Genomic DNA, 23284 nt, shown 5'->3' on the forward strand with positions numbered 1-23284 from the left:
CGACTCACCATACACACGATCGGTCATAACAGGCCACCGCCATTGCTCCCGACTCGCCATACACAGGATCGCTCATAAGAGGCCACCACCATTGCTCCCGACTCTCCATACACAGGATCGCTCATAAGAGGCCACCGCTAATGCTCCCGACTCGCCATACACAGGATCGCTCATAACAGGCCACCGCCATTGCTCCCGACTCTCCATACACAGGATCGCTCATAAGAGGCCACCGCCATTGCTCCCGACTTTCCATATACAGGATCGCTCATAAGAGGCCACCGCCATTGCTCCAGACTCCCCCATGCACAGGATCGCTCATAAGAGGCCACAACCATTGCTCCAGACTCTCCATACACAGGATCGCTCATAAGAGGCCATTGCTCCCGACTCTCCATACACAGGATCACTCAGCTCAGGGATCCTCTATCCTCCGAGAGCCGCCAATAATATCATCTGGCCAGGTGCCCATCACTCTGCTGTCGCCTGAACTCCAACCACCCGATCTTAGGTTCCGGACAATCTATCGGGGATGGTTGGAAGGACACTATGCACATTAAGCAGTTGGTTGATCTCGCTGAAACTGGCAGATTTGCCCAACTTATCTAATGTGTATGAGGGCTTTACACTAGGATAGGATCTGACAACCACACCCTACCATAGAAATGCATGTGTCTAATGATCCCCAGCTCTAAGAAACATCTGTACAGATCCTGGATCATAAACTGTCCAGAAAACAAAAAAACAGAATAAAAAAATGCATCTATTAGGAACTGTCCTTACCTTCTGTGGGTTTCTGCTCTTTTTCTTGTGTGGGGGCTGCCAGAGAAAACTGCAGGAAACAGAAAGAAAAGAAAACTATGAGGACACTGATTAGATAACATGAAAGAAACTAAAGGGCAATCTCAGAAGTCAGACAAGTTTTAGTTGGAAAGTGGCAGTGCGCCCCAGCCCAGATCACGGCGTGCAGCTTTACAGGGCACATCTAATTCCTAGAAAGGACCCAGAGGGTGCCATGAGGCCGGGGCAATAACGTTATTTAGGAGAATGTTATCCTCCTGTAGAGAATACTGCCGGCCTGTCCACTATTTACACAGAAAGCAGGATCCTCCCCATACACGGCAGTGTTATTGAAGGGTGTAGCTGCAGCTGGGCAAACTGCAGGACTGTTAGGCTGAGGGCACGTATGTGAGAAGTGTCTCCCGCCATCACACGGCTGCGGCACGGTGTGGGGCAGGGCAGCATCCGGTTTCCTCCCCATCCTCTGTGGCCTTTAGAGCTCACGTTTTATTTGATTTTGGGCTTGTCTTAGTTTTCCTATGTCCTCGTGATCCTGCAGGTGCCAGCTCAGATCTGTAGCTACACAGGTTTAGGCCGCTGCAGCGATACTCAGCTACAATCGTGTGTCTGAGAGTAGAGATGTAATCTACAACACAGGAAACCATTAGGCCAGAACAATAGGAAACCATCATCATGGCAATGGATAGTCAATGACTTCCCTGCCTTTCATGGCTTCCGCTGATGACTGCCTCCCCTGTCAGTATACTGTCATGGTGGAATCCAGAAAGCGAGGTGACCTGTGTCAGAGGTAAATCTCCAGCAGCCAAATGGAAAACTTCTAGGAGCAGAACACTCCCTCATGTGTCCCATCACCCCTGCCGTCCTGTGTGCCTCATATCTGAAGGTCAGTCCATAGCAAAACAAACAGCGCAGCAGCAGAGCCGTGTTGTGAGCTGCAGACATGTTACAGGCTCCGCTGGGTCTAAAGTCTACGATCCAATTACCCGAGCAGCACACACAGGCTGAAACATTGCGTAACACAAGCAAAATGTCACCCTGTGTGTCCTGTGCCCGAGTACCACCATATGATTATATATATATATATATATATATATATATATATATATATATATATATAAATATAAATATAATGTACAGTGGCTGGCCTCCCGCACCCACAACACAAAAACAATGGCTCAGCTTAGATTTCATGTCATTTGCTTGGACATAGTAAAAACTAATGAAATACAGACAAATCTGCAATTCTGTACTGTGGATACTTCACTAGGACGATGCACTAGGCCCAGACAAGACTCAAGAGAACACTACAGGACAAGCCGTAACATTACAACTATGGGTGCTGAGGCGGCCGGCGGGGGCCAGTCGTAGCATGCGAGGACGGTTGGCGGAGGCCAGTCGTGGCATCCGAGGACGGCCGGCGGAGACCAATCGTGGCATGCGAGGACGGCCGGCGGAGGCCCGTCATGGCATGTGAGGACGGCCGGTGGAGGCCAGTCGTGGCATGTGAGGACAGCCGGTGGAGGCCAGTCGTGGCATGTGAGGACAGCCGGTGGAGGCCAGTCGTGGCATGCGAGGACGGTTGGCGGAGGCCAGTCGTGGCATGCGAGAACGGCCGGCGGAGACCAATCGTTGCATGCGAGGATGGCCGGCGTAGGCCTGTCGTGGCATGCGAGGACGGACGGCAGAGGCCCGTCGCGGCATGCGAGGACGGACGGCAGAGGCCCGTCGTGGCATGTGAGGACAGACGGCAGAGGCCCATTGTGGCATGCGAGGACGGACGGCAGAGGCCAGTCGTGGCATGTGAGGACAGCCGGTGGAGGCCAGTCGTGGCATGTGAGGACGGCCGGTGGAGGCCAGCCACACAGAGGGACGTGTAATATGTAATTCCTATGCCTGCTAATAGTAAGGAAGACCTCCCAGGAGGGGTAACACTTCTGGAGCTTTTCTGGGTATTCACCACTAATCTCATGTAAATTTCTAATTGAAGAGAACAAGAATGAACGTTGCCTATAGATCGGGTCAGCACTGGAGGGCTTCTGTCTAGAGACCAATGAAGTCACTGCCTGGAGCCAATACCACAACCAAGAGGCCTTGGTGCGAACCTTCCCAGGGGCCGCAGCACAGGAAGGACCTTGACAGTCAGCAGTGATCTGAACTCGGTCACATTGTGATGCAGGCGATTAGCTAGCCGTGACATTAACTCTCCGCTGTCATTCCAGGATCACTGTGCCTGCACCTGTCTCCTGCCTGGAGGTCCGCTCAGGGATTAGTGCTCAGGAATACTGAAGAAGTCTCTCCAAGGACAGAATTAAACCTGAACAGTCACTGCAGGACCTGCCTGTCCTTGTAGCCATGGCAGGAACAGTAAGCCCTTCCAGAAGGGGCTGCGGCAGGACCCTGCTATGTGGGGTGACCTTTTCTCCTGCAGTTATGCTGGAGAACTGCTGACGCCAAAACTTAAGGAAGCCTCGTCCCTGCATAGAGAGATGCCATCTCACCCCAAAACCATGCACATAGCACCTGACCGCTCACTGGCATCAAAAAATGATGGGCGCAAAGGTGTAGACGGTAGCCAGGGTTAAAAAACGTACATGTAACAGAGCAAGCAGAGGTGTGAGCAGCATGGCCACGCAATGTGTGCAAGCAGAGCAACATCTACCCGAGTCTCACGGTCACAGCCAGAAAACACCAAAAATCCACAGAAATCAGAAACTAGCTGGTTGTCAATGAGCAGTGCGCGAACCATCCACTACTGTCCCGATGTGTCACGCTCCACGTGGAGCCGGACAGTGACCAGTTAATAATAATAATAATAATCTTTATTTTTATATAGCGCTAACATATTCCGCAGCGCTTTACAATTTTGCACACATTATCATCGCTGTCCCCGATGGGGCTCACAATCTAAATTCCCTATCAGTATGTCTTTTGAATGTGGGAGGAAACCGGAGTACCCGGAGGAAACCCACGCAAACACGGAGAGAACATACAAACTCTTTGCAGATGTTGTCCTGAGTGGGATTAGAACCCAGGACTCCAGCGCTGCAAGGCTGCAGTGCTACCCACTGCGCCACCGTGCTGCCCATATAGCAGAGCCGGGGACGGCTTCAGCTCACTTGTCTCTTTTTTACATTAAAGCTTTTTTTTTTTTTTTTTAAACAATATTTATCCGGTGATCCTGGGGATTTTATTTCTACATTGATTTCTCCCAGGGGAGATCCTCACGCTGAAGATTGCTTCCCCTCAACTTTCGTGGGTGTAATACATGGATTTGGAGGGTGGGTGGATAAAGATTTAATGTCAGGATTAAATGAACTACAAGTGCAGCAAGACCCGAGCTTGGGCACAACAGGATAATTTAGCAGCTATATGCATAGAATTCCCGCTGATTTCCCCTGTATAATGTCAGGCTTGGATTCTGCCCAGATTTTCCAGCTCTCGCTGTGAACAACGACTCTTCATAGCTGCCGATATGGCGGTTCTGAAGAAAACCAGAGCTGGATTCCCCTGGAAGAGGCGGACGTGCAGAGATGGGTCTCCCCAAACTCCGGCACAACTTGTTGGACAGACAGTGAGAGAATGACAGGAGAGCGAAGCCAGAACACATCTGCGCCAAGGGGAAACGCACAACATGACCTTGCGGATCCTTGCACTAGGTCACCAATAGTCACCGGAGGCTGCACAGGAGCCACTATTCTACATAGCACACAGCTCGAGGAATAAAATGTGAGGAACAGCTGGACTACATTGTAGAATTAGGGGGCAGCACCCGGGGCCCTCCACGCGTCTCACTAGCTAGTGCACTTCAGTCCTTTACCGACTGCAAGGAAGTGAAGCAGTTAATGCAGCTCACTCCGCCTGTCTTGCCACAATCTCGCCTTCCTCATTAGTTGAGCTTTGTAACTGTAAATGCTTGGAAAAACAATTAGGCTCACTTGTAAAAACTGCTTGTGAGCCACAAGGACCCTTCCCAAAACCTCAGCAGAGCAAGAGAAGAAAGGGAAAGCCTCGTGATGTGTCAGAGCTCGCTCACTCAAGGACATGTGTAGCTCACAGTGTGGACTGAGGCCTAGTGACTGCTGGCAGATGAGGGGAGCCTGGCCCAGTCACATGAAAGAGATTTAAAGGCCTCTCGTCTGTGTCAGGGCTGCTGTACACTGGAAAAAAGTGTACGTGCAGCATGAGCCGCCTGGTGAGCCGGCCTACCGGTCTGTCGTCAGAATGAAGAGGGGACCAGTGAGAAGGGGCCGCTCACCCCCCAGAGCAGGAAACTTCAGGGGCCCATTAGCAGTCCAGTCACACGCTGCCCGGCCGGGTATCTATGACAATGTGGCAGACTGGGAGCCGGGCCCTCTCCCCTGGTCACACTGGATGTGACAGGACCCGGCTACTACACAACTCTGCAGACATAGAGTAAGGGGCAGCGCTCCCGTATATACAGGCACTGATGACTGCAGCCAGGCAGCACCGACATCACATCTGCTGGCCCCCAGGAGCCCCATCCTGGAGCCCCGCTGCCTGAAGTACATGGCACTTGTGGGGTTAGGTGACAGGGCTCCAGGACGGTGCCAGCTGCTGGGCACACGTGCTGCTGTACAGGAGGAGAGAATACAGTCACAGCACCGCCATATACCATGGCCAAGTTCACACAAGTCACAGCCCCACAGAGGGAAACAGTCAGCTCCAAGTTTAGTGGCCGCCTGCAGATCACCTGAGCCCGGAGCCCCAGTATTGTGGGCATTTATGGAAAGTGCTACGTGCTCCAAGATCACATGTGCTGTACACAGCGGGGTCAGGAGAGCAGTGACATGTGGGCGCGGAGGGCACCAGCACCCAGCCTGCTCCCCTCAGCCAGGAGCCCAGCACCCAGCCTGCTCCCCTCAGCCAGGAGCCCAGCCCCCAGCCTGCTCCCCTCAGCCAGGAGCCCAGCCACCCAGCCTGCTCCCCTCAGCCAGGAGCCCAGCACGCAGCCTGCTCCCCTCAGCCAGGAGCCCAGCACCCAGCCTGCTCCCCTCAGCCAGGAGCCCAGCACCCAACCTGCTCCCCTCAGCCAGGAGCCCAGCACCCAGCCTGCTCCCCTCAGCCAGGAGCCCAGCACCCAGCCTGCTCCCCTCAGCCAGGAGCCCAGCACCCAGCCTGCTCCCCTCAGCCAGGAGCCCAGCACCCAGCCTGCTCCCCTCAGCCAGGAGCCCAGCACCCAGCCTGCTCCCCTCAGCCAGGAGCCCAGCACCCAGCCTGCTCCCCTCAGCCAGGAGCCCAGCACCCAGCCTGCTCCCCTCAGCCAGGAGCCCAGCACCCAGCCTGCTCCCCTCAGCCAGGAGCCCAGCACCCAGCCTGCTCCCCTCAGCCAGGAGCCCAGCACCCAACCTGCTCCCCTCAGCCAGGAGCCCAGCACCCAGCCTGCTCCCCTCAGCCAGGAGCCCAGCACCCAGCCTGCTCCCCTCAGCCAGGAGCCCAGCACCCAGCCAGCTCCCCTCAGTACAGCACCCAGCCTGCTCCCCTCAGCCAGGAGCCCAGCACCCAGCCAGCTCCCCTCAGTACAGCACCCAGCCTGCTCCCCTCAGTACAGCACCCAGCCTGCTCCCCTCAGTACAGCACCCAGCCTGCTCCCCTCAGTACAGCACCCAGCCTGCTCCCCTCAGTACAGCACCCAGCCTGCTCCCCTCAGTACAGCACCCAGCCTGCTCCCCTCAGCCAGGAGCCCAGCACCCAGCCTGCTCCCCTCAGTACAGCACCAGCCTGCTCCCCTCAGTACAGCACCAGCCTGCTCCCCTCAGTACAGCACCAGCCTGCTCCCCTCAGTACAGCACCAGCCTGCTCCCCTCAGTACAGCACCCAGCCTGCTCCCCTCAGTACAGCACCAGCCTGCTCCCCTCAGTACAGCACCAGCCTGCTCCCCTCAGTACAGCACCCAGCCTGCTCCCCTCAGTACAGCACCAGCCTGCTCCCCTCAGTACAGCACCCAGCCTGCTCCCCTCAGTACAGCACCCAGCCTGCTCCCCTCAGTACAGCACCCAGCCTGCTCCCCTCAGTACAGCACCCAGCCTGCTCCCCTCAGCCAGGAGCCCAGCACCCAGCCTGCTCCCCTCAGTACAGCACCAGCCTGCTCCCCTCAGTACAGCACCAGCCTGCTCCCCTCAGTACAGCACCAGCCTGCTCCCCTCAGTACAGCACCAGCCTGCTCCCTCAGCCCGGCGCCTCTTACCTGGGCAGAGGAGATATAGACCAGTAAGCCCCAGTATATCCAAGAGAACAGAAAGTACATGGTTCCCAGTCCAATCCGCAGAGGAGCCGAGTGTGTGCTGTAGCCGAGGACCCCCCACTCCCAGGTGTGCCGCCGGTCGGTCTTCAGAGCCCGGGAGCCGGGGTCATTCCAGGAGCAGATCCGCACTACGCACAGAACGGAAAGTTGGAGCCAAGCAAGTTTCAATCCATGTTTGCAGTAATCCGGTGCGGGAGCAGAGAGCCGACCCCCGGTGCACCCCACTCTCCAGCGATCGGTGTCAGGAGCCGGATTAGCGCTGCCCCGGCGGCTTCTCGGAGCTGTGTGTCATCCGGAGCAAGAACCAGCGATAGACTAAAGAGCGAGCGCCCGCCCCGGGGAGGGGCGACCAATATAAGCCCCGGCGAGCAGACCCCAACTCACACAGGGCTGTGTGCGCCCCCCGAGCCCGGCAGCGGCCGCTCCAGCTACACAGCAGCTGCGCCGAGAAGACCTCCGCTCTCAGCAGCGCTCCATGACCACGGGCTGCTCCTCCATGCTGCAGTCAGCCGTCCGCGCGTATACAGCCCCGCCGCCTGCGGCCGCCAGAGGGCGCGCACAACGCTCATACACGGCCCATGCAACGGCAGATCCCACGGCAGATCACATAGCAGATCTCATCCCACGGCAGATCCCATAGCAGATCTCATCCCACGGCAGATCCCATAGCAGATCTCATCCCACGGCAGATCCCATAGCAGATCTCGTCCCACGGCAGATCACATAGCAGATCTCGTCCCACGGCAGATCACATAGCAGATCTCGTCCCACGGCAGATCACATAGCAGATCTCGTCCCACGGCAGATCACATAGCAGATCTCGTCCCACGGCAGATCACATAGCAGATCTCGTCCCACGGCAGATCACATAGCAGATCTCATCCCACGGCAGATCACATAGCAGATCTTGTCCCACGGCAGATCACATAGCAGATCTCATCCCACGGCAGATCACATAGCAGATCTCATCCCACGGCAGATCCCATAGCAGATCTCATCCCACGGCAGATCACATAGCAGATCATATAGCAGATCTCATCCCACGGCAGATCACATAGAAGATCAGATCCCAAGGCAAATCTCACAGCAAATGCATAGATCTACATGAGGCAAAAACCGAGGGAGTGTGACATACACCCTGCACCTCCAGGACTGAGCGAGCTTCACCTGCAGTCCTATGTAACACCACAGATAACACAGTGATAACTCTCTGAGTACAGATAATGTAGTAGATGTCACCTGCAGTCCTATGTAACACCACAGATAACACAGTGATAACTCTCTGAGTACAGATAATGTAGTAGAGGTCACCTGCAGTCCTATGTAACACCACAGATAACACAGTGATAACTGAGTACAGATAATGTAGTAGATGTCACCTGCAGTCCTATGTAACACCACAGATAACAGTGATAACTCCCTCAGTACAGATAATGTAGTAGATGTCACCTGCAGTCCTATGTAACACCACAGATAACAGTGATAACTCTCTGAGTTCAGATAATGTAGTAGGCGTCACCTGCAGTCCTATGTAACACCACAGATAACAGCAGTGATAACTCTCTGAATACAGATAATGTAGTAGATGTCACCTGCAGTCCTATGTAACACCACAGATAACCGTGATATCTCTCGGAGTTCAGATAACATAGTGGATGTCACCTGCAGTCCCATGTAACAGCACAGCTAACAGTGGATTTGCATGCTGCAGCCTGTCACACCTGCGCACGGTTCCGGCGGTGGGGCTGTGTGTAGCTCTGTGCCGGCACCTACTGGACATACTGGGATCATCCATCTGCTTCTCTGCTCATGTTCTTAGCACATTTAATTTGGCAGAAGTTCCTAAACTTATAATGACGATAAGAAGAAAAGCCCCATAATTCGGAGGAGGAGACACGATGGGGCAGACTGTCACCGATCCTTGCTTGCATAGGGCTGCTGTCATCACTCCGCATCCTCTATTCACCCAATCCTCTGGACTAGCTCTTACAAATACTGGGCATCTTTTCAGCAGTCTGTAAATGCTCCCTATGAAGCGCGTCGTCGTGCCATCATGTCTGCGGACACGGCGTTCTTATATAACAGAGCACAGTCCTCAAAAGAAATATTCACCATTACAAAATCTCCGCTGCCTCCTCCAATTACATAGGACTGCACAGTGACTTACAACTCCTATACTTCCCACAGTGTGACCAGACGCATATCCAGAAACAGAGACTTCAGAGGGAAGCTTTTCATGTTGCAGATTTTCTACAGCATTTCCGCACCTATTAGGTAAATTAGGTTCGGTTTCCTCAGTCCGAGGATAAAAATCAGACGTGCACAGCCCCCTAGAACATCAGATGACAAAACCATGGAAATCCGTGCACGGCAGACACAAGCTGAGCCGGTAACCTGGGATATAGACAGTCACCAAACTTATTACGTGTTTCCAAAACACACTGATCTTAAAAACGGTCAAAAACTGTGATGTGGTTTAGAGGCTTTACAACATGTGGTGGATTTATCAATGGCGTGCAGCATTCATTTGGTGATATGTGAGTGTGTAAAGCCAGTAAGAAATAATGGAAAAAGAGAAAAGTGTCTATGAAGCAGATGTAGGACACAGGGTGGGTTACCGGTAAGGGCAGGGTCCCACGTTCAGGAATTGCTGCGGGTCTGATGCTGAGTATTTATGCAGCGTAAAACTGCAGCCACCAAATGTTACAGCAGAGTGGACGGGATTTCTACAGATCTCAAGTTCATCATGCGGATCGCACACGGAGACGGACATGTGGCGCCTTGCAGGACCACAGCAGGTCATTTTCTATTTCCACAAGAGAAATGACATGGATAGAAAGTATTGGACTTGATAAATCCGCATGGCTCAGTGATCACGTGCCGATTTACCTGCGTTCAATAGAACGCGTTTTGAACGGAGCGAACATAGACTGCATCCAAAGCGCTGCTACATCTGGAAGATGGGCACACAGCCGGAGAAAGCTGCCGCAATGTGTCAGGTGTAAGCCTGAAGTCCCTCCCGGTCCATGCACAGAAGTGATATACTTAATCAGACAGAAGTCGCCGGCTCCCCGGAGCAGCACAACCGCTGATCTGCAGGGAACCCTTGGCCCATTCAGATAGAGGATCTTATAGATGTCATAGATAAATGGCTGAAGACCGCACAGGGCCTGCTCTGAGGACGCTACAAGGATGGCTGCTCCAACCTGGAATCTGACTAGACACAAGAGCAGTAGATGCTGCCTGGTTACATCGCATGACCAGCTCTACCCATCAGTCCAGCAGAGACCACCTCTGTTTCCATCGGCGTACCCCCAGCCCTGCAGGGCTCCCAGCATCCAACAAGTGATTGCAGCTCAGTTCATAAATACCATGAGGAGCGATTCCAGCCACATGATTATCATGACCCCAGGAGCCCAGTCCGCCACACGGCCATGCCAAGGATTGTGGAAGAAGCATGCTGCCCCTCCGAGGTTTATGGGTGTGATGGAAACAACCAAGCACCATGCGACATGATGTCAGGAAAATGCACCAAAAAGTGACCTGACCCCAACGTGTGACTCCTAGGTACTACTGACCAGTCAGACTGCCCCTTGGAGAGGTGAAAGCGGCTCCATTCCCTGCAGTAGACGGCCCCTTAGGTGAAGTGTCACCGCAGATGGGTTATTTTTGCAGATATATTTTTAGGAAGCGTTATCTGCTCTGCCTGATAGGCCTAGGCCCTGCCGGACCCATTGGCCTTATCTCACCTTCTAGTTTGTAATCCACTTGGCATTTATGGCGGTGAGCGAGTTATGTGTCAGCCTGGCGATGGCTATCCTGGCCGCACTGATTAGATGTGAGAATGTGAAGGCTGGCCAGAGCCGGCGCCTTGTCCTCTGCGATGAGGATTCCGCTGCACTGACCACACATTATACACAGTGCCGGATAAAGGACCTTTCCACCTCTGGAACCTCGCTACAGTCTTCAGACTGCTGATCAAGGCATCATGTGCACTTACTCTTACTGTGCTTATCATCAGTGCGCTGAGATTTGTCTTCCAGCTTCAGGTCTTGAAAAGCATGTTGGGGGATGGGGGGGAAGAAGATGGCTGTCACCCGAGGAAAACGGAAAGTGCACATCACCCCTGAGGAAATAAAGAACATGCACGTCACCCCTGAGGAAAAAAAGAAAGTGCACGTCACCCCCGAGGAAATAAAGTGCACATCACCACTGAGGAAATAAAGTGCACGTCACCACTGAGGAAATAAAGTGCACGTCACCACTGAGGAAATAAAGTGCACATCACCACTGAGGAAATAAAGTGCACGTCACCCCTAAGGAAATAAAGTGCACGTCACCCGAGGAAAAAAGAAAGTACATGTCACCCCTGAGGAAATAAAGAAAGTACACGTCACCCCTGAGGAAAAAAAGAAAGGGCACGTTACTCCTGAGGAAATAAAGAAAGTGCACGTCATCCCTGAGGAAAAAGGAAAGTGCACGTCACCCCTGAGGAAATAAAGTGCACGTCACCCCTGAGGAAAAAGGAAAGTGCACGTCACCCCTGAGGAAAAAGGAAAGTGCACGTCACCCCTGAGGAAAAAGGAAAGTGCACGTCACCCCTGAGGAAATAAAGAAAGTACACGTCACCCCTGAGGAAATAAAGAAAGTACACGTCACCCCTGAGGAAAAAAAGAAAGTGCACGTTACTCCTGAGGAAATAAAGAAAGTACACGTCACCCCTGAGGAAATAAAGAAAGTACACGTCACCCCTGAGGAAAAAAAGAAAGTACACGTCACTCCTGAGGAAATAAAGAAAGTACACGTCACCCCTGAGGAAATAAAGAAAGTACACGTCACCCCTGAGGAAATAAAGAAAGTACACGTCACCCCTGAGGAAATAAAGAAAGTACACGTCACCCCTGAGGAAATAAAGAAAGTACACGTCACCCCTGAGGAAATAAAGAAAGTACACGTCACCCCTGAGGAAAAAAAGAAAGTGCACGTCACCCCTGAGGGAAGAAAGAAAGTACACGTCACCCCTGAGGAAAAAAAGAAAGTACACGTCACCACTGAGGAAAAAAAGAAAGTACACGTCACCCCTGAGGAAAAAAAGAAAGTGCACGTTACTCCTGAGGAAATAAAGAAAGTGCACGTCATCCCTGAGGAAAAAGGAAAGTGCACGTCACCCCTGAGGAAATAAAGTGCACGTCACCCCTGAGGAAAAAGGAAAGTGCACGTCACCCCTGAGGAAAAAGGAAAGTGCACGTCACCCCTGAGGAAAAAGGAAAGTGCACGTCACCCCTGAGGAAAAAGGAAAGTGCACGTCACCCCTGAGGAAATAAAGAAAGTACACGTCACCCCTGAGGAAATAAAGAAAGTACACGTCATCCCTGAGGAAAAAGGAAAGTGCATGTCACCCCTGAGGAAATAAAGAAAGTACATGTCATCCCTGAGGAAAAAGGAAAGTGCACGTCACCCCTGAGGAAATAAAGAAAGTACACGTCACCCCTGAGGAAAAAGGAAAGTGCACGTCACCCCTGAGGAAATAAAGAAAGTACACGTCACCCCTAAGGAAATAAAGTGCACGTCACCCGAGGAAAAAAGAAAGTACATGTCACCCCTGAGGAAATAAAGAAAGTACACGTCACCCCTGAGGAAAAAAAGAAAGTGCACGTTACTCCTGAGGAAATAAAGAAAGTGCACGTCATCCCTGAGGAAAAAGGAAAGTGCACGTCACCCCTGAGGAAATAAAGTGCACGTCACCCCTGAGGAAAAAGGAAAGTGCACGTCACCCCTGAGGAAAAAGGAAAGTGCACGTCACCCCTGAGGAAAAAGGAAAGTGCACGTCACCCCTGAGGAAATAAAGAAAGTACACGTCACCCCTGAGGAAATAAAGAAAGTACACGTCACCCCTGAGGAAAAAAAGAAAGTACACGTCACCCCTGAGGAAAAAAAGAAAGTGCACGTTACTCCTGAGGAAATAAAGAAAGTACACGTCACCCCTGAGGAAATAAAGAAAGTACACGTCACCCCTGAGGAAAAAAAGAAAGTACACGTCACCCCTGAGGAAAAAAAGAAAGTGCACGTCACCCCTGAGGAAATAAAGAAAGTACACGTCACCCCTGAGGGAAGAAAGAAAAGAATTGCACGTCACCCGAGGAAATCAAGAAAGTGCACGTTACTCCTGAGGAAATAAAGAAAGTGCACGTCACCCCTGAGGAAAAAGGAAAGTGCACGTCACCCCTGAGGAAAAAAAGAAAGTGCACGTCACCACTGAGGAAAAAAAGAAAGTGCACGTCACCCCTGAGGAAAAAGGAAAGTGCACGTCACCCCTGAGGGAAGAAAGAAAGTACACGTCACCCCTGAGGAAAAAAAGAAAGTACACGTCACCACTGAGGAAAAAAAGAAAGTACACGTCACCCCTGAGGAAAAAAAGAAAGTGCACGTTACTCCTGAGGAAATAAAGAAAGTGCACGTCATCCCTGAGGAAAAAGGAAAGTGCACGTCACCCCTGAGGAAATAAAGAAAGTGCACGTCACCCTTGAGGAAATAAAGAAAGTGCACGTCACTCCTGAGGAAATAAAGAAAGTGCACGTCACCCTTGAGGAAATAAAGAAAGTACACGTCACCCCTGAGGAAATAAAGAAAGTGCACGTCACTCCTGAGGAAATAAAGAAAGTGCACGTCACCCCTGAGGAAATAAAGAAAGTATACGTCACCCCTGAGGAAAAAAAGAAAGTGCACGTCATCCCTGAGGAAAAAGGAAAGTGCACGTCACCCCTGAGGAAATAAAGTGCACATCACCCCTGAGGAAAAAGAAAGTGCACGTCATCCCTGAGGAAAAAAAGAAAGTACACGTCACCCCTGAGGAAATAAAGTGCACATCACCCCTGAGGAAATAAAGAAAGTGCACGTTACTCCTGAGGAAAAAGGAAAGTGCACGTCACCCCTGAGGAAATAAAGTGCACGTCACCCCTGAGGAAAAAAAGAAAGTACACGTCACCCCTGAGGAAAAAAAGAAAGTACACGTCACCCCTGAGGAAAAAAAGAAAGTACACGTCACCCCTGAGGAAAAAAAGAAAGTGCACGTCACCCCTGAGGAAATAAAGTGCACATCACCACTGAGGAAATAAAGTGCACGTCACCACTGAGGAAATAAAGTGCACGTCACCCCTGAGGAAATAAAGTGCACATCACCACTGAGGAAATAAAGTGCACGTCACCACTGAGGAAATAAAGTGCACATCACCACTGAGGAAATAAAGTGCACATCACCACTGAGAAAATAAAGTGCACGTCACCCCTGAGGAAATAAAGTGCACGTCACCCGAGGAAAAAAGAAAGTACATGTCACCCCTGAGGAAAAAAAGAAAGTGCACGTCACCCCTGAGGGAAGAAAGAAAAGAATTGCACGTCACCCGAGGAAATCAAGAAAGTGCACGTTACTCCTGAGGAAATAAAGAAAGTGCACGTCACCCCTGAGGAAATAAAGTGCACTTCACCCCTGAGGAAAAAAAGAAAGTGCACGTCACCCCTGAGGAAATAAAGAAAGTACACGTCACCCCTGAGGGAAGAAAGAAAAGAATTGCACGTCACCCGAGGAAATCAAGAAAGTGCACGTTACTCCTGAGGAAATAAAGAAAGTGCACGTCACCCCTGAGGAAAAAGGAAAGTGCACGTCACCCCTGAGGAAAAAAAGAAAGTGCACGTCACCACTGAGGAAAAAAAGAAAGTGCACGTCACCCCTGAGGAAAAAGGAAAGTGCACGTCACCCCTGAGGAAAAAGGAAAGTGCACGTCACCCCTGAGGAAAAATAGAAAGTACACGTCACCCCTGAGGAAATAAAGAAAGTGCACGTCACCCCTGAGGAAATAAAGAAAGTACACGTCACCCCTGAGGAAAAAAAGAAAGTGCACGTTACTCCTGAGGAAATAAAGAAAGTGCACGTCATCCCTGAGGAAAAAGGAAAGTGCACGTCACCCCTGAGGAAATAAAGTGCACGTCACCCCTGAGGAAAAAGGAAAGTGCACGTCACCCCTGAGGAAAAAGGAAAGTGCACGTCACCCCTGAGGAAAAAGGAAAGTGCACGTCACCCCTGAGGAAAAAGGAAAGTGCACGTCACCCCTGAGGAAATAAAGAAAGTACACGTCACCCCTGAGGAAATAAAGAAAGTACACGTCATCCCTGAGGAAAAAGGAAAGTGCATGTCACCCCTGAGGAAATAAAGAAAGTACATGTCATCCCTGAGGAAAAAGGAAAGTGCACGTCACCCCTGAGGAAATAAAGAAAGTACACGTCACCCCTGAGGAAAAAGGAAAGTGCACGTCACCCCTGAGGAAATAAAGAAAGTACACGTCACCCCTAAGGAAATAAAGTGCACGTCACCCGAGGAAAAAAGAAAGTACATGTCACCCCTGAGGAAATAAAGAAAGTACACGTCACCCCTGAGGAAAAAAAGAAAGTGCACGTTACTCCTGAGGAAATAAAGAAAGTGCACGTCATCCCTGAGGAAAAAGGAAAGTGCACGTCACCCCTGAGGAAATAAAGTGCACGTCACCCCTGAGGAAAAAGGAAAGTGCACGTCACCCCTGAGGAAAAAGGAAAGTGCACGTCACCCCTGAGGAAAAAGGAAAGTGCACGTCACCCCTGAGGAAATAAAGAAAGTACACGTCACCCCTGAGGAAATAAAGAAAGTACACGTCACCCCTGAGGAAAAAAAGAAAGTACACGTCACCCCTGAGGAAAAAAAGAAAGTGCACGTTACTCCTGAGGAAATAAAGAAAGTACACGTCACCCCTGAGGAAATAAAGAAAGTACACGTCACCCCTGAGGAAAAAAAGAAAGTACACGTCACCCCTGAGGAAAAAAAGAAAGTGCACGTCACCCCTGAGGAAATAAAGAAAGTACACGTCACCCCTGAGGGAAGAAAGAAAAGAATTGCACGTCACCCGAGGAAATCAAGAAAGTGCACGTTACTCCTGAGGAAATAAAGAAAGTGCACGTCACCCCTGAGGAAAAAGGAAAGTGCACGTCACCCCTGAGGAAAAAAAGAAAGTGCACGTCACCACTGAGGAAAAAAAGAAAGTGCACGTCACCCCTGAGGAAAAAGGAAAGTGCACGTCACCCCTGAGGGAAGAAAGAAAGTACACGTCACCCCTGAGGAAAAAAAGAAAGTACACGTCACCACTGAGGAAAAAAAGAAAGTACACGTCACCCCTGAGGAAAAAAAGAAAGTGCACGTTACTCCTGAGGAAATAAAGAAAGTGCACGTCATCCCTGAGGAAAAAGGAAAGTGCACGTCACCCCTGAGGAAATAAAGAAAGTGCACGTCACCCTTGAGGAAATAAAGAAAGTGCACGTCACTCCTGAGGAAATAAAGAAAGTGCACGTCACCCTTGAGGAAATAAAGAAAGTACACGTCACCCCTGAGGAAATAAAGAAAGTGCACGTCACTCCTGAGGAAATAAAGAAAGTGCACGTCACCCCTGAGGAAATAAAGAAAGTATACGTCACCCCTGAGGAAAAAAAGAAAGTGCACGTCATCCCTGAGGAAAAAGGAAAGTGCACGTCACCCCTGAGGAAATAAAGTGCACATCACCCCTGAGGAAAAAGAAAGTGCACGTCATCCCTGAGGAAAAAAAGAAAGTACACGTCACCCCTGAGGAAATAAAGTGCACATCACCCCTGAGGAAATAAAGAAAGTGCACGTTACTCCTGAGGAAAAAGGAAAGTGCACGTCACCCCTGAGGAAATAAAGTGCACGTCACCCCTGAGGAAAAAAAGAAAGTACACGTCACCCCTGAGGAAAAAAAGAAAGTACACGTCACCCCTGAGGAAAAAAAGAAAGTACACGTCACCCCTGAGGAAAAAAAGAAAGTGCACGTCACCCCTGAGGAAATAAAGTGCACATCACCACTGAGGAAATAAAGTGCACGTCACCACTGAGGAAATAAAGTGCACGTCACCCCTGAGGAAATAAAGTGCACATCACCACTGAGGAAATAAAGTGCACGTCACCACTGAGGAAATAAAGTGCACATCACCACTGAGGAAATAAAGTGCACATCACCACTGAGAAAATAAAGTGCACGTCACCCCTGAGGAAATAAAGTGCACGTCACCCGAGGAAAAAAGAAAGTACATGTCACCCCTGAGGAAAAAAAGAAAGTGCACGTCACCCCTGAGGGAAGAAAGAAAAGAATTGCACGTCACCCGAGGAAATCAAGAAAGTGCACGTTACTCCTGAGGAAATAAAGAAAGTGCACGTCACCCCTGAGGAAATAAAGTGCACTTCACCCCTGAGGAAAAAAAGAAAGTGCACGTCACCCCTGAGGAAATAAAGAAAGTACACGTCACCCCTGAGGGAAGAAAGAAAAGAATTGCACGTCACCCGAGGAAATCAAGAAAGTGCACGTTACTCCTGAGGAAATAAAGAAAGTGCACGTCACCCCTGAGGAAAAAGGAAAGTGCACGTCACCCCTGAGGAAAAAAAGAAAGTGCACGTCACCACTGAGGAAAAAAAGAAAGTGCACGTCACCCCTGAGGAAAAAGGAAAGTGCACGTCACCCCTGAGGAAAAAGGAAAGTGCACGTCACCCCTGAGGAAAAATAGAAAGTACACGTCACCCCTGAGGAAATAAAGAAAGTGCACGTCACCCCTGAGGAAATAAAGAAAGTACACGTCACCCCTGAGGAAAAAAAGAAAGTACACGTCACCCCTGAAGATGAAAGATGCAAAAACACCTCAGGAAAAAAAAGTTCCAGAAAATGAAAAACTCCTGAAACTGTTTCCAACTGAAAAACTGGTATTTTTTGATCACCTCAATATCTTCCCTATGCACATTGTCTGGGGTCTTTCAGACAAATATATTAAGGCTATGTGCACACGTTGTGGAATGGGGTGCAGAATTTTCTGCACCAAATCCGCATCTCCTGGCAGAATCCTTCGCAGGTGCAGATTTTCTGCGGAAAAGTTGCAGAATTGATGCGGATTTTACCCCTGCGGATTTCTATCATGGAAGGGTCCAAATCCGTTGCAGTTCCACACAAAAGTGACATGCACTTATTTTCATTCCGCTGCAGAATCAGTGCAGATTTTCCCGCACCATTAGCACAGGTTTTTTGTTCCCCAATTGATTTACATTGTACTGCAAATCACATTGCGGAACTGCAGCGTTTGTGCGCGGAAAAATCCGCTGCGGATCCGCACCAATTCCGCATCGTGTGCACATAGCCTTAAAGTCCATGTGCTGTCAGTATACAAAACTGATCGCAGACACAGCACGCAGTGACCAGTGCAAGTCTGCGTGTAAAAAACATTGCAGGTCACACAACGCTGATCTGTATTCTGGATCACAGTTGATCATTATATTTAATAGGTGCATGAACACGGATCACATATGGGTTACCATTTGTATGATATGCTTTTCTCTTTTCCAGCGGCCATAGTGGTCCGTGCAGCTGGTCACCATGAAGTTCAACCCGTTTGTCACCTCAGACCGCAGCAAGAACAGTAAGAGGCACTTCAATGCCCCCTCTCATGTGCGCAGGAAGAGAATGTCCTCCCCCCTGTCCAAGGAGGCAGAAGTACAGCGTGCGCTCTATGCCCATCCGCTAGGACGATGAAGTCCAGGTGGTCCGTGGACACTACAAAGCCAGCAAATTGGTAAAGTTGTCCAGGTGTACAGAAAGAAATATGTGATCTACATTGAACGTGTGCAACGTGAGAAGGCTAACGGCACCACTGTTCATGTTGGTATTCACCCCAGCAAGTTTGGAAGTTAGATACGACAGAAAAAATTGACACCACTCTAAAAACTGCACCCTTCAGTCCTCAAAACCACATTCAATCAGTTTAGTCAGTTTTGAAACGAATGGATTGTGGAAGGAAAAAAATAAACATTTAACTTTTGATCGCAAAAATTTTACTTTATCACCAAGTTTTTTTTATTTTCACAAGAGAAAATGGACCCCAAAATTAGTTGTGCAATTTCCTAAGTACACCCAAACTACTGTTTGAGCACACGGAAAGGCTCAGAAAGGAAGGAGTGACGTTTTGGAACGCAGACTTTGATGGAATGGTCTGCTGATGTCATGTTGTGTTTAGAGAGCCCCTGATGTGTCTAAATAGTGGAAACACCCCACAAGGTACCCCATTTTAGAAACTACACCCCTCAAGGATTTTATCCAACAATATAGTGAGCCTTTTGAACCCATCGGTACTAGTGATGAGCAAATATACTCGTTACTCGAGCACGCTCGGGGGTCCTCCGAGTATTTTTTAGTGCTCGGAGTTTTAGTTTTTCTTGCCGCAGCTGAATGATTTACATCTGTTAGCCAGCATAAGTACATGTGGGGGTTGCTTTGTTGCTAGGGAATCCCCACATGTACTTATGCTGGCTAGCAGATGCAAATCATTCAGCTGCGGCAAGAAAAACTAAAACGCCGAGCACTAAAAAATACTCAGAGGACACCTGAGCATGCTAGAGAAATCTCAAGTAACGAGTATATTTGCTCACCACTAATCGGTACTACACAGAATTTAATAACTTAAAGGGCCACTGTCACCCCCCTCCAGCCGTTATAAACTAAAAGAGCCACCTTGTGCAGCAGTAATGCTGCATCCTAACAAGGTGGCTCTTTTAGTTTTTGGTTCAAGTATTCCCAAAATAAAGCGTTTTGAAACTTAGCCAAAATACCTGTCTTTAGACAGGGAGGCGGGTCCTCACTCCCCAGCTTGAACCGCTACTCTGCCGTCACTCCAATCTTCAGTCGCTTTCGGCGCCGCCCCCTCAGCGCTGTTTACACTTCAAAACCGGCGCCTGCGCTGTGTACTACTGTGCTGCGCAGGCGCAGTAAGCTCTGGCCGTCTGACGTCCCAGCCAGGCTTGCAGACTGCGCCTGTGCAGGCAGTGCGGCCACCCACCTTTGGAATCCCAGCCCCGCACTGTGCATAATGCATAACACACAGTTATCTCGTCAGGAAAGCCTACAGCCTGCACTGACCCCGCTGCCTCCTCACCACCTCTGGAGCTACCGCCTCACCAACACCGGAGCTCCTGCAACCCTCCAACCTACTGTCTCCATCCCCACCATCCTGTAGAATGTAAGCCCGGAAGGGCGGGGTCCTCGCCCCTCTGTATCAGTCTGTCATTGTTAGTTTGTTTACTGTAAGTGATATCTGTAATTTGTATGTAACCCCTTCTCATGTACAGCACCATGGAATCAATGGTGCTATATAAATAAATAATAATAATAATATGCATTTTCACGAATGCATTACAGGTAAAGATGAGAAACTGTATGTTACCTTTATTATTTATTAAACTGTTCCATAAGCATAGTATACGGACATAAGTATTGTATACGGACATAACGATGGCCTGCGGATGACAGTATGGGTGTTTTCTGGAGGTAAACCCTTCTCTCGATGACTCTGCTTGTCAGTGACTTCAGGTGGTTGCTGTCCTCAGCCGCTCCTAACCAGTATCTGGCATGTGACCTTGTCTTACTGCCAGGAGCTGGAGGCAGGAATGTGGCCAACCACGCGGCGGGCCGGCCCGTCACACCTTTCACACCTCACGCGGGAGGTCCGGCCCTCCTGGATCGCTGGACTACGCACCTTCCCACCAGTAATCACTCATCCTGCCCCACAATGACAGCTCCCTGCTTGGCCATTAATAACGCGTTTTCTCCACATGCCAGAAGTGATCATTATGTTTTCTGTAGGCAGAGCTACACGAGGGCTTGTTGTGTTTTTGCAGGAATTGTTGCCCATATTTTTGGGAAAAGATGAATAACTACAATCCTGGCATTGTTTGTTATGTTATTCACCATGTGGTATATAAAATAACAGACTGTACCGTTTCAGGATAAAATAACTTTTTACACAGTTTGCTCCAAGTTGGCGTTGTGTTCTGGCCCATCCAGGGTGGGACGAGGTGAAGTTTCCATTAACGCTTTTTTTGTGAGTAAATATGATGTTTTTTCAATCACTTTTTATTCCATTGTTAGGAAGGACAGATGAAATTCACAAATGTTGCCACGTTTTTTATTCAATAAGGGAGACATTTTTCAATAATAAAGTACTTTTGTAAGGGAAAAAATGTCTATTTTTTTTCTACAATTAATTTTTTATTTTGACAATTCTTTTTAGTTCTACTCTTAAGACCTGACCACGAGATCCTCTAACACCCATACAATACATTACAGAATCACGCCTAGTAGGCAGTGGTGGCGGACCCTCAGGCCTTTCTTAGGCCCCTGCTGCCATGGCAACATACCGTTAATCAGTAATTGTGTTGTGGGGCACTCATGGGCTTTCAGGGGGAGCCAACCATGGCATGTAAGGCAATGTTCACACAGGTATGAACGACTCAAAATCCGCTTCAGAAAAGTCTGGAAAACTCTTTTCTATTCATTTATAAGGGGATTTTTCTGTGTTGTTCATATAAGGAGGTTTTTCTGTTTGTTTGTTTCTGAAGGTATAGATGGATGTCAGATGGAAAAAAAAGTCAACGTCTCATCTTATGGTATTCTGACCAAAATAATTACTTGAAAAATCTTCAACCCCCCTTCCCAGGTCAGGAGACCAGCAGCCAGTCCGTTCACGTGCACATGGATGCGTCACAACTAGTGCAGGGTAAGGGCTCGTTCACACAGACGTCCGTATAGACCTGAGCTCAGCAGCCTCATACGGCACTTGGTCAGGAGAGCCACAGACAGCCCGCTCATCATGGGCATGTGCAGTCATCTGAATTCGGACTGAATTTTGGATTAATAGTTTTTGTGTTTTCATTGTAATTTTTGAAAAATGTTTGTATTCCATGTTGAAGGGAAATTGCAATCCCCAAACGCTATAAACCTGCAGACATGGGGTTAATCGAGCTCCAATGCTGTCCAGCCACCATAGTGACCGCGTGGCTACGGGGAGAATATGAACTTTATCCCTCCCGAGAGTGGCCGGCTTTCAGAGTGCTGGGGCTTACAGTCGCCGCTCCCTTTGTACTGAGCAGTGACTGGCCACACCTCTAAAAGACTGAAAGTCAGTGGCTCCTGGGAGGAATAAAGTTCATGGTTCTCCCAGCAGTTGGGCAGTGGTCAGCTCTGTAAGGCACCATTTCTGTAGGATCATAGCGTCTTGTGACATGACAGCTTCCTGTTAGTACAAGAAACCTGTCAGAGCAAAAATGTACCTTTTCACTGCAAACTGATGCATTGTTATGCCTTGTTTCTTGGCAATGCAATTTAAACACTGTCTGAAAATTATGGGGTGCGGCCATATTAAGTTTTTAGCCACTATTTTGCAATTATTGCTACAAAATGGCATGACTGCATTGATTGGGATTCTGATTTTTCAGGTACAGCCAGCTTCACGTCAGTTTTTTCCTCTTATGTGAAAAATGATCCATATTGTTTCCCAGTGCTTGACCCATTTTTAGACTATGGGTAAGATTTTACAATTTTTGTTGCATGTCTGTGAAGAAAAAAAAAAAAGAGACATAAGAAAATGCACATTGATTATAATGGGTCCATGATCTATTCGCAAAAAATAAGACAGCGCACGTCCCAAGAAACTGAGGTGTGAGATCGGCCTCAAGGTAAACATATTTAGTTCCACATGATACTGTGAGGAGCACATTCTGTAAAATGTACGCGAGGGCTCATGCAGAAGTCGGTTTTTCACATTTGAGTTCTGTGCTTTTCATGGATAGAACTTGCAATTATTATAATCTAGCAGTTCACATGTCCATGTATTCCTGCACAAAATCACAGAGATATGGTGGATCAAAATAGGCAATGCAAATCTCTGGGTCCGTGAAAAAAAATCGGACCTCACTCAGATGAGATCCAAGTGCGGTCCAATTTTCATGGACTGACAGAGTGGAGGAACTTTTTTTTCCTCTTCACATCCAAGGAAAAAACGGGATGGAACTGTGATCAAAGTCTGATCAGACTTAATAGGATTGTTTTTCTTGCATGTGGAAAAAACAATTGTGTGATACTGAAAAAATGTACTGACGTCTCTGGAGTTCAGGGGAATGTGGCAGGTGCTTGTAATTCCCACATCCCACCTACAGGAGGCACTGTCACTCATTTCAGTCCCCCTAAGCTGAGCGGCCATTGATCAGAGTGTGTGTAGCCTCCACTAATCGCTTGACTGCAGACAACACTCCTGAAGCGAAGCTGACTCTTCTAAAGATCACAGAACTGGCATAGGCCGAAAACAAGCCAAATCGTT

The 23284-nt window shown here is 49.3% G+C and overlaps 1 protein-coding gene across 8 annotated transcripts in view; it reads right to left on the minus strand.

The window, feature by feature from the left end:
* VEGFA (vascular endothelial growth factor A) overlaps positions 1–23284 on the minus strand; it is a 53617-nt gene that overhangs the window by 14416 nt on the left and 15917 nt on the right. For 2 of the 8 annotated variants that reach the window (XM_077281962.1, XM_077281965.1), the window contains exons 1-2: positions 7007–7565; positions 784–832 (exon numbers count right to left, since the gene is read on the minus strand). In XM_077281962.1, coding sequence (XP_077138077.1) covers positions 784–832; positions 7007–7066 — 109 coding nt within the window. In that variant the 5' untranslated portion in view covers positions 7067–7565. Of the gene's footprint in view, positions 1–783; positions 833–7006; positions 7581–11063; positions 11190–23284 lie in introns of those variants that run through there. The other 6 variants (XM_077281959.1, XM_077281957.1, XM_077281958.1 and 3 more) reach the window with 6 other exon arrangements.

Source organism: Ranitomeya variabilis, chromosome 2 (genome assembly GCF_051348905.1).
Source record: "Ranitomeya variabilis isolate aRanVar5 chromosome 2, aRanVar5.hap1, whole genome shotgun sequence".
Classification (NCBI taxonomy): domain Eukaryota; kingdom Metazoa; phylum Chordata; class Amphibia; order Anura; family Dendrobatidae; genus Ranitomeya; species Ranitomeya variabilis.